A 15707-nucleotide genomic window follows, 5' to 3' on the forward strand; every position below is an offset into this window, starting at 1 on the left:
GTAACAAGTACATCAGTGGCGATACACGTTGTGGATTGCAGAGATGTTCCCTAGTGAACTATCAAGGTGTTTATAAAGGCTTAGAAAAGTGGGGTGTATATGTGAATGTGTGACGTCAACTGCCATCGATAGTTTAGGGGGTGGATGGGCATGAGGGGAGTGCAAATGGCCAGAAACAATGTTCAAGGGATACATACATATGTCGATAGCAGGGATGGGGTCTTCAAAGAGGGACTCTTGAGACACTGTCTGGGGAGGCCATGTGGACAAAGGCTGCAGTGTGGTAGACCCCTTTTGAGGAGTACATGGTGTTTGACTTCTTGAGCGTCTCCATGCACCCAGCCCCCTCGAGAGCGCATGGCCATAGGTGAGAACTGCCATTGAGAACTTCTTTCATGAACCTCCTAAATGGTTGGACGTGTTGTTGACTTATTGAAAAAATTCAAACTACTATTCATATTAACTTTTTATTTACTTTGGTAATGTAGATAGCACAAACTACAAATGTTATTGTTGCGGTACTGTGTGTAAAAATCATGTGTGCTGTCAGTGGGGAATTTCGTGCAAATGGCTTGAACGACATAGGCAGGTATTATTCGTCGAATGCGGAATCCAAGCCTTCTATGAATCCACCATGTAAACGCATGATAGGCCACAAGCCTGTACCACCTATGAAAGAGAAACAGAAATATTTTACTAGAATGAACCAGATAACTGTACTTACTTATTTTAAAATGCCCCCTAGTTCAATGCAATTGTTACCCTTAAAGTAGCTTTCATAATGAAGTACTTTGAAGTATCGAAAAATTACAAATGCGAACGCCCATTGAAGCAGGAACAAATTGGGACATAAGGAAATATTTAAGTTCAAAGTGATAGAAACGTAATTGTATGGAGTTTACATCTAGTAATGAATATGGTTTTACGTTAGTACAGGAAATGTATTCAAATTACAGAAAAACGTTTGTCGGTGATCGATGGAAGTTGCAATGATGTAGGAGAACATCATCAAATATTAGCCGTTTTAGTTGTCAAACATACATCAGATCTAGAGTAAACCTACTCATTACTTGTATTACGAAGGCAGACTGTTGCTTGAAGTTCATGCCTAAGGACCATCATCTGCAACACAGATCTTGTGAGGCAGGCAGCCCTGAAGTCATGCAGCTCGGTAAAGCATAGCAGTAGTGTGTCTTCTTCGGCTATGTAGTCCAAGCATCGAGTTTTCTTGGCAGCAGCAGTTCTTCACCTCGGTTGACATAACCTCGCAACCATTTCAGGTACACCAGGTGGAAACGTCTTCCATGCGACTGGGTTCAGGCTCCGGTGATTGATTTGATCATCAGGACTGGCATCTGATTTTTTTTATTTTTTTTTAATTTATTTTTAATGCCCCCCCCCCCCTTCATTTCCGCTTCTTTCTCTTTCAATTAATTCCTCCTCCTGAATATTCAGGCTCATACCGGTATGGCTGTATTGTTGCCATAGTTCCTGATTATTGAATAAGTACAAAATCAAGAAGAAAACACACTGTCATGTTACAAAAACCCATAGTAATAGGCACAAACTATAAAATGTCGCATTCTCACATGTAAAAAATAAGCCTTGTAAAAGTACAATTTTAAATATGGTTTGGCAAAGACATTTGGACATAATATAATAAAGTTTTAAATAAAAACTAACTTTTGAGTTCAATCAGTTCAGATAATGACCTGTTTGCAGGGCGTCGAAATAGGAAGATAGCTGAACAGAGCAATAATACACTGATAAGAAGGAAAAAGACTGCAATGTTGTGTGATCGGAAAGTTTTTTTTCATATTGGCTTTTCCATGGAGACACGTCAATAGACTCGCACAGATGACGTTGACATGAGATGTGCTGGTGTTGTGAAAAGGGGCGTAAGTGTCTAGTGATGTCAGTTTGAGGGGTGGGCAATCTATATTCTTGTGCAGCCAAGGGCACTTGAACCTAAAAATTAGAAATCACTGTATTGGTGCTGTTTACAGGTAATTGCCTTATATTTGTATGGTGCTTTCACTTTGTGCTATTTAAAACGTGTTTCCCTCACCTATTCTGTTGCTTTGAAGCCTGTTGCCACTCCAGTCGTGGGTTGGTATTATCTAGATTTTTATTTTGTTCTTGATTTAATGGCAGAAGGGAATAATTTGCACAGAAGTATTGTACAAAAAGCATATTGGAGATGAAGCCACGCCACTACTTGATGATTTGTTTTCGTTGACTAGATGCATGTTGGCTGCTGCACACACCAAAGTGTTCAGTGGAGGAAGTTGGCACAGAAAATGTACAGAACACAAACCCATCCTCATTCAATACAAACTGTACAGTTGCATTCAATTTTAAATATTGCGCCACTCCTAACGGGGTGATTGTTGGGGTGGTCAGGAACGGTGCCACTGAGAAAGAGGGGTTCATGTTGGGCGTGCCATATTTGTGATTGGGAGAAGCGGCAAAGTTGGCACGATGTTGCAATTTTATATGTATCTAGCATAGTTAATGAGAATGAGATGTGTTACAGTGTTACTTTGTGTTTAAATTGATACATTTAAGATGTGTATGCACGCAGCAAGATAAATGTCAAAATTGACAAATATGGAGACCATCTAGATATGGTGTGCTATGAAGTGTCTAGAAGTCGGGCAACGAAGAGTTTCATAATGCGCATGTATGGAAGGGGACTTGTCATCGAGAACCAACTATGAAGAAGACACAGTAGTTATTAAACATGCATGCACACTGATATACATACACAGGGTATTTAGCAATCTAAATGTAGTGCGTTCTTTATACATTTGTTAAACTCTGCAGTCAGGGGTTCGCAAGGTGAATTTTAAGGGAGTAGGAAAAACTGCAAATCTCTGAACTAAAAGTGGGCTATGGTTTTGAAATCTTCATGATTCAATAGTAGGCAGATGTTTTAGTACAGTAGTTACTGTATTACCTTTTTCCTTGCATAGAAACAAAAGGTATGTTAAGTATTTGTCATTTTTGAAGCACTAACAAATTAGTAAAAACAGATGTTGGTTGATAAACGTGTTGTAAAACAATTCAAGCATGTAGTTTAGATATTCCCTATTGCACAAAGTGCACCCCCTTTTTGTTGACTGAGCTCTGCGCTGGCCTGCGACATAAGCGGCAACCTGCATCCACAGCAGTAAGGGCCCTGAAATGCATTGAATCCATTATGACAACAATTGTTCTAAATAATAGAGTCTGGGGGTTTGGAATTTGGTATGGTATATTATATGCAAATGTGATATTCATAGTTTTTATTAAATTGCACTTTTCAGATGCCAAGATGACTGGCTCAGAGACTGAGAATTTAAGATGTAAAGTCAAAGAGGAGGAAAGCAGTGAACAGAGGAAAGAGCGTGAGAAAAAGAAGAGGTCAAGAGTTAAACAAGTCCTTACAGATGTGGCAAAGCAAGTGGAATTCTGGTTTGGTGATGTTAACCTTCACAAGGATCGGTTCCTCCGGGAGCAGATTGAGAAGACCAGGGACGGGTGTAGGTTTCTCTTGCTCTAAATTGATTGAAACTTTAGCCTGTCTACTTGTACATTCTTTTTTCAGTGAATTTCTTTTTGCCCTACTGTTTCTTTTATACAGTAAATGTTGCCATTGATCATAACCCTAAAATACAAACATTGTTAAATGATATACATTAGTTTCTCCTGGGATTCAGTGCAGTTGAACGTGGCAATAGATGAGCAGCAGCTCTGTCAATAGTACGTTGTCTCTTATTGGTATAAAGTGCATTCTGCAGGGTTATATATTTCACTTTGGACACAGCCATAGTTTTTTTAAAGTTTTTTATTTTTTTTTATTTTTTTTTTTAAACTAATTATTCATAATACACATTTTTATTTTATCTCTGTTACGCCCTCAGTCTGCCTCCTCTTACCATCAATTTAGAACTGGAGTCGCCATTTACACTTTCCATTTATCTCCAACGCTGCACACTGTCCAACTAAAATGTTTGCAAATGAGGTAAAGAGCAGCCGAAGCTGGTGCAGGCATGGCGCCAGGTGGAGTTGACCAATAAAAGAATCCTCTGCACCTGATCTCTCTACACCTCATGTAGGCTGCTGAAGGGGCCCCTGCATTTCAGGAATGAGGCATTGCATATCAAGCCAATGCTAGGCTGCAGTATGTCAGCTGGCATATTGGTAATTTCCATGATCACAACTTTCATCTTTTTTACACTGACTGTTACTCCTACCAGAATGCCCTCTGTGGCAGGTACCCATCTACAGCAACGCCATGCATTCGATTTTATGCAGGCAAATTTGTTCTAAGAACTTGTCTTTGGGAATAAACTTGTGTGGTTTATTTATTTTTTATTTTTTTTTCTCTCCTCCTTTCAGTTGACTCAGTCGGCCCTACACTGTTCTTCAGTATGCCTGAAAGATGCAAAGATGTTTCCTAAATTAGATATCTGGGCAGATTTCCAGATGTGTTTTAGAAATGAAGCTCTTGATAATACAATATTTTGTTTGAATTAACTTGTATTGCCTAGGTAATGTTAGTAAATAAGGATTTTCTTGACTAGTTCATAGGAAAGTCTTAATTCTATTAAAGATGCACAGGCAAGTACTATGCTTCTTTCTTTTTACATTGAAAAAAAAATATTCCATCGGACTCTGAGGAAACTGTAATTCACTAGTCCTGTGCCATCCGACACCACTCCACCAATCCAACGGTGTGTGCCTGTACACATCCCTTCTTTTGTTGTCTTTCGCAGCTGCACTGTCACAAATTGGACAACAGTGTCCAAGGAAAAAATCCAAACTTGTAGTACCATTGACTCATCCACCCTGGATCTTAAACTGCTTTGATGTCCACTCCTGCAGGAGAACAAAACCGAGGGCACGTAACTGATGTCCCTCACAACATTAGTAAAATAAATGGAATGCCTGCATAATGTAGCAGATCAATTTATATAAGGGCATGGGCAGTTTTAATATCTAAACATTGCATACATCGTTACTTGGCATAAAATCAAAATTTACGATCTAGGTTTGGAATAATGTCCTTGTCTTTAATGAAATCAACACTTTTCTTTAAGTTATTCTGGAACATCTTATGTCGAGACTGGAGACAAGCATCATAATATTTTTTTTTCTTTCAATTTGTCTTTTTATTCAAGTCTTTATGAACATATCATATATATCACTGCCATGACAGCGCCAGAAAATTGAGGAAACATCGATTTCATTTTCAGAATTTGATTGAACCCCCAACTTAAAGTAAAGGAAACCGATAAAATCAACTAGAAGTACAGCCACACGAATAAACAGACTGCTTTGTGAGCTCCTAATGAAGAAAGTCTGCTGACCGATCTCATTATCACCCAGCCCCAACCCCTTTTTCCTCCTCTCCTATGAGGTGCCTCCAACCCCTCTCTGCAAACCATCAAACTCACAATTGTACTGTCGGTTTTGGAAAAAGATGTTTCAGGATTTGTGGCCAAAAATAAAGTGTTCTCTCTTGGACAAAATCCAGAAAAGAGGTCCAGGTGTGAGAGAATCTCACCATGCGATCTGATAAGTGTGCCGTAAGCTTTTGCATGGCTACAATTACCCACACTTTTACTCAACAGTATGAAATGCAAGGGCCCTCTGCAGTATTCCAAAAGCATGCACGGTTTATTCTTGCCGCCATCAGTAAATGCGATATTAGATCTGCTCGAGCGCCTGTCAACGGGAAAGTACCATCCTCAAGGACATCCCCCAACAGCAAAGTCAATGGGCACACAGGGAATAAGCTGCCTGTTATGTCCTTTATCCTGGAGTGAATCTCCTTCCAGTATGTTTGCATGATTGGACAGTGTAATCACGTGTGCAAGGTCGTCCAACTGTCCACACCCATGCCAGCACTGCTCCGAATAGGGCGGATTGCATGCAACGTTGGAGGGGGTCATATACCACTGATAGTATCATTTAATGTCCCCTTCTCTGATCAGGGTGCAGCAAGAGCTTTTATGGGCTTGAGACCACATTTTCTACCAGGTTCCCTCTGAGATTTCAATCCACAATTCCCTCTCCCAGCATATCATATAAGGTAATCTATTTTCAAGTAATCGATTAGAAGGTAGATATTTTACATGTTTCTTGATGTCGGCATCCCGCTTGCTTAACCTGGTTGTTTGACACCCATTGATAGAGTTGAAAATCTCTAAATCGCTCTTCCTCAGGTAAGTTAAACATTTCTTTACATTCTGTAAAAGTGCCGTTGCTTCCTTTATATAGGTCTCAACCGTAGAACCACAGGTGTTTCCCATTGTGAAAACACCCTTCTTTCCACGCCCGTGGAGAACTCGGGATTTTGCAGCACTGGTCAAATGAGACCTAATCTAGACTTAAATCCCATTTGAGAGCAAGCTTTATCCCAATGGTACAAGGTATAGCTAGTAGATTCTAAAAGGCCCTGTTGCATGCCCCTCACAGATTTTGGGATGAACGGGAAGTGGACTTAGGGAAAAAAAGTAAGTCGTCCTGATCCAATGCTTTCCATTTCGGATGTCGCTCTTCTGATGCCCAATCTAACATTGGGGCAACTTGTGATGCCCAAAAATAATGCTGAATCAATGGGACCCTTAACACACGCAGCTCCCTAGATCTAAGGAGTAGTTTGCAAGGAATTCTTGGAGGTTTACCCTGCCAGATGAATCGCTCCACTGCTTTCTTTCTTTGTTTGTAGTAAATCTCGTTTTGTGACAATGATTGGCAGGCCTGGAAGGTGTACAGGAGTCTCGGAAGTAAGGTCCTGTCGACCGCGGTGGCTCTCCCCAAACACGAGATCTCCTGCGTCTCCCATTGCCAGAGTGTATCCTTGGTCTCTTTACATAGTGTGGGAATAATAACCCCAGTAGAGCCCTGTAAGTATTGGTAATGTGAACCCCCAGATACATAATTTCTTGGTCTGCCCAGCTAAATAGTAACGCAGATTGCAGAGTTAGTTGGACCTCAGGAGGTTGAGGTTCTGTATTGCCAGCCCCACTGACTTCCCATAGTTAATGCAAAAGCCTGATATCCAGGCAAAATCCTCGAGCAGTTTGAGAAGTGCCGGAAGTAAAACCATAGGGTTTTGGAGAAAGCAGATATCAGCATATAATGCCACTTGGGGTGCCCCCCCCCCGACTCCTCCCCAATATATTGGTCCGGAGATACCGGGATGATTAGATGTCATCTGTTATAACACTAAGGGTATTGCTAGTTGGACCTAAGAGAGGTCTGATTTGCATTCCTACCAAGAATTTCAATACATAGTCACGCACAATCACGGTCTATAGAAGAATAGTTCTACTCAACATATTTTATATGTACGCTCATTGCATCATATAACTGTTATATTGTGACTTGTACCAGTAGGCAGAAGGTTATTCTTATCCTCCTGGTTGTTTATAAGTGGTGCAATATCCGATGTTCGGAATGGCCCATTGAGATACAGAAATGTTACTGTTTGTGTATATGATGTAATGAGCGTACATATAAAATGTTGAGTAGAACTATTCTTCTATAGACCGTGATTGTGTGTGACTACATATCTGTGCCAGAGGTTCTATTGCTAAAGCAAAGACTAAGGGAGACGGGCGGGCAGCCTTGCCTCGTGCCTCTGCCCAGGGGTATCCATGGTGATCTGAGGGCATTAACCTTGAATCTGGTAGATGGAATTTGGAAATTTGCCATAATCAATCTGGTGAAGGATGGGCCAAATCCATATGCCGGCAAAATAGCCAGTAAGTAATCCCAAGACATGCTGTCGAAGGCTCGCTGCACATCCAGGGACTAGAGGGACAAGTCAGGATTCCGCCATAGAGTCCGATACTTCCCAGAATTTAAGAAAGAGTTAAATAGTTTAGTGAGGTGCAATGTTGGAGGGCCCGCAAGTGTTTTATACAATTTGTTAGTGAAGCCATCTGGGCCGGGGGCTTTGCCTGCTGGGAGGGAGTGAATTGCTTGGATATTTGTTGGGTTATCTCGCCTTCTTGCGCCTCCCTTACCTCTTCAGGGACTTGGTGAAGCTGTGCTTGATGAATAAAATCATGAATGGGCGCGTGATTCACTTGGTGTGGGGCCGAAACCTTTCTAAAGAAGTCATGTACCACCTGTAATTTTCCCACCTCTGTAATAATCAATTTCCCATCTGCATCCCTCAAGGCCCCTATATAATTGCGAGTGGTCACTTTCTTTAATTTAGCTGCCAATAATTTATTAGCCGTGTTACCTCTAGAATAAAAGTATTGTTTTGACTGGGAGACTTTCCCCATCAGATGCGCCTCTAAGGCCTGCCGGGCTATCCTGAAGCCCCTGCCCCCCTCCACCCCCGCCAAGCCACTGGCTGTTTAAAAATTACCGGAATCACAGCCTTCCTAGCAGCCCCTAGTATCTGAGTGTAGTACCCATCATTATCATGTAAATAATTCCTTGTAGCCCCTTCTATGTGAGCCCTCTGAGCGATATCAGTCCGTATAGAATCGTTGAGCTGAGTTGGTTGATTTGAAAGAGCTTTCGGTATAATATCTATCTATTCCCTTAACTGCCGGGATGAGCGTGTTGGAGACCAAGAACATATCCAGCCTAGAGAAGCCTTTATGGACGGCTGAAGAGGTATAATCCCTCTCTCCGGGATGGAAGAAGCGCCACGCCTCTATCAGCGAGTGCTCCCGCAATAGTGCTGTCATGGCGTAGACGTTTTGTTTGTCAATAACCGGGTTTACAACACAATTGAAATTGCCCCCGGCCCCATCCCCCAGGATAAGTTCACCCTCCGCAAATTCAGCCAGGGTATCCGAGTCCCGCACAGAACTCGGCCCGTTTATCTTTAGGACCATGTATGACTGCTAATGTAACCTAGTGATCATTCATGAGAGTTTTGAGCAATACAAATCTCCCCTTGTCTCGTAACACACCCACCACCTTCAAGGGCAAGCCTCAACGAAACATGGTGGTGGCCCCCCCACCGCCTGCTTGTTTGAGGCCGCTAGTGGTGAAATATGCCCTTGGGTATGGTTTATTAACGGGTCTCCTGCAAGAAAACCAAGGTTGCACCCAAAGAGTAAAGTCTATGTAACAGTGCCTTACGTTTTACTGGTGAGTTAAGACCCCGCACATTCAGGGTCAGGCAGGGAAGTTCAGGGGCTGCCATCATGCTCTACATCAGGCCAAAAACCTCCCAGAAGAGCCAGTGTGGCAATTTGAATAAAGGAGTCTTGTTCAATATTTATTACACAGATCCTTCATGTGACCAAAAAATAACCCTCCAACGAACGATGGAATCGCAACAAAGCACTACAAGCAATTCCTCATACATTTGTAATAACTTGTACTTGTAAACCAGCACAATTCCCTCGTGAACACCCCCTTCAACCCCCTCCATACCCCCGAACCGTGCAGCAGTAAACGGCATGCTTGCACCTACCCTGACTGTATGAGAGCGTAGATTAGAACTGACACCCTGTGAAGAGTGTAAATAACCTCTGGATAACATATCAACCATCAGGCACACATTAGTCAAAGTTATCCGGTCGGGGCACTTCGGGCTGGCATCATCTGTGTCTGGTCAAGTCTTAGTCAAATTCCTCCTCCTTCTAGGTTTCCTGGAGCTGCTTCTGCGCTCCAAACCTGAACTGGCTCCCATCCCCTCACGGTCTAGATTAGAACCTTGGGTGGCGTCTATCAATTCAGTCGCCTCTTCCCCCAAGCTGATAGCATATCGTTGATTCTGATATTCAAATAACAGTTTACAAGGAAAGCCCCTGTGGTATTTAATATTATGGGACTGTAACCAGGCTGTGACTATATGTAGCCACCTCTTATTCACGAATGTCCGAGGCAAAAGGTCTTGATACAGAGAGTTTTGCCCCCCGGAAATCCACAGACTCCTTCTTCCAAACTGACATCATGATTTCCTCTTTTAGCTGGAAGTAATGGACCCTTGAGAGCACATCTGGTAATAGATTACACCATTGTTGCATTGAAGAGTAAACGCGATGCGTTCTGTCCAGCTACAGCACTCTGGTGTCTGGGAGGTCCAATAGGGAACGCAACAGGACACAGACATATTTTGTCAGGTCTTTATCATATATGTGTATGCAGATATTGTTTCTCCTCGCTCTGTTTTCCAGGTCCTTCTGTTTGGCCCAAATCACTTCCATCTGCTCCTCGGTGCCCACCACCCTGTTTGATAGTTGTGCATGGTTGTGTGCCTGCTCACATAGCGTATTTCCCACATCATTCATCTATGATTCCAGCCCCAGCAGGTACGGGTTGGAGGATTTGCATGGCCAGCCCCAGCAGGGTAAGAGTGGACCTAATCGCGGACTTTACGAACGGTCTTCTCCTTATCTTGCATGCCTAATAATTTTGCATGCCTAATAACGATTCGATGTCACCCCTTTTGGCTTAAGCCCCTGATTTAACCATTATTTCGAGGGCATGTCTGTGCTCCCGGGACACAGTGTTCCGCCAGCCCACTTGAGGTTCCCTTTTCTGCTAGTTCCAGCTGCAATGTTTCCTTATGATAACGCGTATAGAACTGTTGTTCAGGGCAGCAGAGTCAGAATGAGTGCCGCAGTATCTTCAGCTGGCCCTTGTTCACAGTGATGAACATTTAATAGGTGCCCCAGGAGTCCCCAATCTGCTACCCTGGACGTGGGATCCCGAGAGTGCTCCACAGACCCCTATATGCTGTTATTGTCACCATCCTGTCCGGGGTTCTCAATAATTCCTTAGGGCTGCAACCACGTCTTACCTATAACGTCGGAGGTCCTGGGAACCTTTCAAATGCCTCCAAGTTCAGCTCTATGCAAACTGATCAGGGTCAGTTAAGGCGGTGTGGCCGTTGTATATTTAATCACAGTTCCGTGGACTGTGTGGAAAGCCCTCTCCTTCTCTCAGTTGCTACGTTCAGTAGGGCCCCCACCGGTCTTGAATCTGTCTCCCACTCACTCTATCTTTGTAAACAGGCTGCACGCATGCCCGCCGCCATCAGCAGCGCTCGCCGACCGGCCCGCACCCCTCTGATACCCCCGGGTAGGCACTGGACCAATCTGCAGAAGTGTTGTGCTTGACTTGACGCCCCTGGGGATGGAGGGGAAGGCGCTTGGTCGCCGGGTCTCAGCTTCCCTGAAGCACCCTCTGGAGCCCGGAAGAGAGCCCCACCACCTCTCTGGGTGTTTTGTGCTCAAAGGCCTCCAGGCCGCCAAGGACTCCATGTCGAGATCACCCTGGGACACTGCACGCTAATGATCCAGTGTGCACAGAGCCGCCAGGCGCCAGACCTGCTCTTCTCACCGCGGCAATCCGAGAGCGACACAAGCCCCAATTGTTTCAGCGCTAGCCCTCCGGCTCCTGCGAAGGCCATCGTTCGCGCTGCCTAGCACCACTTAGCAGCCGCCATGCTTTTGGTGCGCAACGCTGACCAGTTCGTGCTCACAGCTGAGTTGCCACCTCCAAACCCTCTGACTATCCCATTGCACGTACCCTGTAGTCAGTGGGGCTTCACCACACATTAGGGGGGGGTATTTAAACTATAAAATGCTTCATTACAGGGGCTTTCAGTGCTATGCGATGGAGCCTACAGCAGACATGTCTGCATCAAGTGGGCCTCCCCTCATAATTGTTTCAAGCTTGCTGTCAACGAAGCTGACTCTTCAATTGGCTTAAGATAAAAATCTCTACAGACGGATTAGCTGGACCAATTGCAGATCTTCACGATACATCTAGGCATACCCCCACCTGGAACGGCTTAGTTGCTTTGTCACCCCAGGCTGAGTGTGTGCCTAAGCATGTTTCTGTTCCTTTTTACACAAGAGGTCCACCTCACCAGTCAATCGAGTGTTGGAGCGGTGACTGCGTTATAGGGCCTCCTTTGTCCAATTAGCAACTGCCTTTTAGAGTCCGCAAAGCTTCTCTCACCATGCCATTCGCTTGCAGCCAGTACGTGTTCCAGGGCTTAGGATGATCCGGAAAGGCTGGAAACAAGGCTCCTCTTGAGTTGTCTTTGGTGCGCCTTAAAATATTAAATGCTACCCCAGCATGCATGGCCACGCTGCCTTCCAGCAAAAACAAGAGGTGATGGCTGGAAAGGTTTTGAATTAATCTGAACCTCTGGCATTGCTCTGGGCAACCCTCCAGACCATTGTAATGGCTTGGCAGGTGTTCTTCACCTGCCAAGCCATTACAAAAGGGGTAAAGAGCATGTGCAAATCAGGCTTGGTTACACCCCAAAAGGAGCAGTCCATCCAGAACTGCTTGGTCACATCCCTTCTGTACGAGACCACAAGCATCCCAAGACATGTATCGGCCTTATCGGTGAGGAGTAGCTTGGGTCGCTAGGCCCAGTGGGCACAGCATCCAAGTCTGGACAGATGTTTTTCAAAGCCGTGAGAATGAATGGGCTAAAGGCGCAATTTGCCTTGAGGGACCAGGGAAATGGTTTCTGAAAGGTTGAGATGTAAGGATTGGGACCTCCCGGATGACTTAATAGAGGTGCTGTTTTCAGACAGCAACAAAGTCTCTGTACCCTGTCTGTTGAAACAAGTTCTGCAACTGGTGCAGAGAAAAGAATGTTCATCCTTTTCATTGTTCAACTCTGGATGTTCTATCATTTTTGCTTTCTTTAGCACACAAGGGTCTTCAGGTGGGGACCATTAAAGGTTACTTGTCGGCTCTCTCCATCTTAAAGCGGTCATCCGAACAATGCTCTTATTTCAAGATTCCACTGGTTTCTAAAAGGGCTCACGAATGTGTTCCTGCCATCACCTTTTCAGGTTCCAGTTTGGGTTACCAAGGTAACTTGGTCTTAAAGTTTCTGATGGGTTCTCCATTTGAACCATTGCACTCATGTCCGTTGAGGTTGTTGACCTTTAAGACTATTCTATTGGTTGCTATAACATCTGCACGTAGAGTGAGCGAGTTGCAGGCACTTTCTTCCAAGCCAACCTATACTATATTCCACAAGGACAGGGTGGTGTTGAGAGTTGGACCTTCCTTCCTATCTAAGGTAGTTTCGGACTTTCACTTAAGGAAGATGAAAGGCTTCATAGGTTGGACCCTAGCAGAGCATTAAGCTTATATTTCCAGAATGTCAAAGGTGAGAGTGGACGACAAGCTCTTTGAGCGGTATACCGGGCACAAACTTGGCCAGGCCGTTTCTAAACAGACCTTGTCTAGGTGGATCATTCTCACTATTTTGGAATGCTATAGATTGGTGGGCAAGGACCCTCCTGAGGGCTTGCATGCTCATTCCATCAGAGACATGGCTACATCGACAGCCCTGCAAAGGGGTGTCCCTATTAAAAACATCTGTGATGCTGCAACATGGTCTTTGATGCACACGTTTACAAAGCATTATTCCCTGGATACTGCCCATGCTCCGGATTTTGCTTTTGGTAAGGCAGTGCTTTACTCTGACCTTTTTAGATTCAATTGTACAAAATTATTCACCCGCTGTCATGATGCCTACCTCCAAGGTGCCAGACACGACCCAGCTACCCCAGAGGCAGACATGTCTTCAAGGGAAGTCACAACAGCCTCAAGTAGGGTCTCTTTGGACTCAGTCCTGGCGCCAGGCTCATATCGGTCCACAGTCCTGGCGCCATAGGCGCCAGGCTCATAAAAGGGGACTTTGTGTTAAAGGTGCTTAGTGTTAACTTACCTGATGCAGACCATGCTGCAACATCCAGGCCTGAATGGGACTACTTTATCTTTGGAACTACTTAACCACATGGGTGTGGTCAGGGGAGGAATACATACCTGAGAGGAAGGATACATACCTGGAACTACTTTGAAGGCTATTTAAGCCACGCCCAAGCAGCAACTCAAGCTTCGCGTTGTTCTGCATCTAGCAGCTGGACGCTCACTGTGTTTGCTCCTGCATTCTGTCTTCTGCCACTCCTGCCAGCATCCTGGAACACCTGCAAAGAGAGAAGAGAAGAGAAAAGGGTAAAGAAGAGTCCTTACCTGCTAAATCCGCATTCCGGAGACATCTCGCCGACGGTCCTGAAAAGGAAGACATCCATTTAAAAGCACATCGCATCGATCGCTGCAGCGCCGCATGTCACTCACCTGTACAAGGTACCACCACGTTCTACGGCGACATCTGGACTCGCAGCCACATCACCGCGCCTAGGGAGAAAAAGACAAGAATAAAGGTGAGAGGGGAAAAAAAACAAGGAAACCTTAATTTCCATTACAAAGCTTACCTGTTGGGTTATTCCAACTTCATTTGAGGTCGGTGCCGCATCCTGGCATTTCCGGACCCCGGCCCCTATGGGGGGAAAAAAGACATCAGCGTTAGTGGGCGCATGAAAAGACATTGCCCAAACACCCATTAAAGACTTACCTGATTTCTTCCGGATTGAGCTTCGTTTCGGGTCTGTGCCGCATCCAGGCATTTCCGGACCCCAGTCCCTATGGGGAAAAAAGTCATCAGTGTTAGTGAGCGCATTGATACAAGGACACTGAGAACTCTCATCAAGCTCACCAGAGTCTCATTCTTCGGTTCCACAACTCTTCTTGGAATAGTTTCCGCACATGAAAAAGAGACAACGAACAATTATTATTGCGGAATCATACTCATTAACAGAATCCTTAAGGTGCTATACCGGGAAAACAAAACTTGAACCCTCTACAATCAAAATCCCAGTGAAGTAACTGGATACAACGCGCCCCTGCATGAGAAGCTGGATGGAGAGCTCAACCTTTCAAACCCTAAGGTGAGACTTCACGTGGGGGTCGCAGGAGGGTTTCCTAGAGGGGTGAGAAGGGATCGGGAGGCTTATACTTTCTCCCGCAGATTGTTAATACTCCCTTTTCACATACAGAAAGATATTCCTGCGAGCCAGATTCGAAGGTCCGGTCCAGTCCATCTTCCGGGTTCTGCGCTTCACCATAGAAGAAGCAACAACACTCCAAACCAGACCTGCGCCTCCGTGGGAGTCAGCTGAGCGTAACACCCGCCTCGACTCGTGCATACTGCTTTGAGTCTGTCAATGCGTTGGAGGACACAATCCATTAGAAGAACAAGTTACTTACCCTTGGTAACGTTCTTTTGACTGGATGTTCCTCCAAAGTATTCCTCATCGCCCTCCCAACCTACCCCTCTGTAGAATTTCCCATGCTATTACAGCTTTCGTTCCAACAAGGCTGAGTACGGTCAGGCCTGATTTTTTTATATGGGCATATCTTCTACACGAGGAGGGGGAAAAAAACAGAACTGAGGCAGTGGGCACCGTGCGTGCAACTTAGAAAATCTGATGACGTCACCCTTGAGGCCTTCGAGGGACATTGATTCGATGCCGGGCACCCTCTGCTGAAATATTTCCAAAGCAGCCGAAGCTGGACACTACATGTAAGATACGTTGGAGGAACATCCAGTCGAAAGAACGTTACCAGGGTTAAGTAACTTGTTCTTCTGTGTGTAGGTTATGGCTGCTAGCACATCTCTTCATCTGGTCCCCGGTTCGGTTGATTGTTTATGGGCCCGCCCGGTGTAACCCATCTAGTTTAATCTGTGGTTCTGTCTTCCGCTAGAATTTCAGCAAACAGTTGAGTGACTGTTCCCTGCAGGTCTTTATCTTCAATTGACTTAGGTACGTTTTTAATTCTGATGTTCGATCTTCTAGACCTATTTTCAAAGTCCTCGCATTGAAGTTCTAGGTTGTTAGAGATGCGAGCCAGTTGCT

At 44.7% G+C, this 15707-nt stretch overlaps 1 protein-coding gene across 2 annotated transcripts in view; it reads left to right on the forward strand.

Annotated features, from left to right (window-relative positions):
• The window catches only part of LARP7 (La ribonucleoprotein 7, transcriptional regulator), a 681751-nt gene that overhangs the window by 36455 nt on the left and 629589 nt on the right, over positions 1-15707 (forward strand). For both annotated transcript variants that reach the window (XM_069630982.1, XM_069630983.1), the window contains exon 2: positions 3309-3524. In XM_069630982.1, the coding sequence (XP_069487083.1) occupies positions 3317-3524 (208 nt within the window). In that variant the 5' untranslated portion in view covers positions 3309-3316. The remainder of the gene's footprint in view (positions 1-3308; positions 3525-15707) is intronic.

The sequence above is a fragment of the Ambystoma mexicanum genome, chromosome 6q (assembly GCF_040938575.1).
Source record: "Ambystoma mexicanum isolate Mex_15411 chromosome 6q, UKY_AmexF1_1, whole genome shotgun sequence".
Lineage (NCBI taxonomy): Eukaryota > Metazoa > Chordata > Amphibia > Caudata > Ambystomatidae > Ambystoma > Ambystoma mexicanum.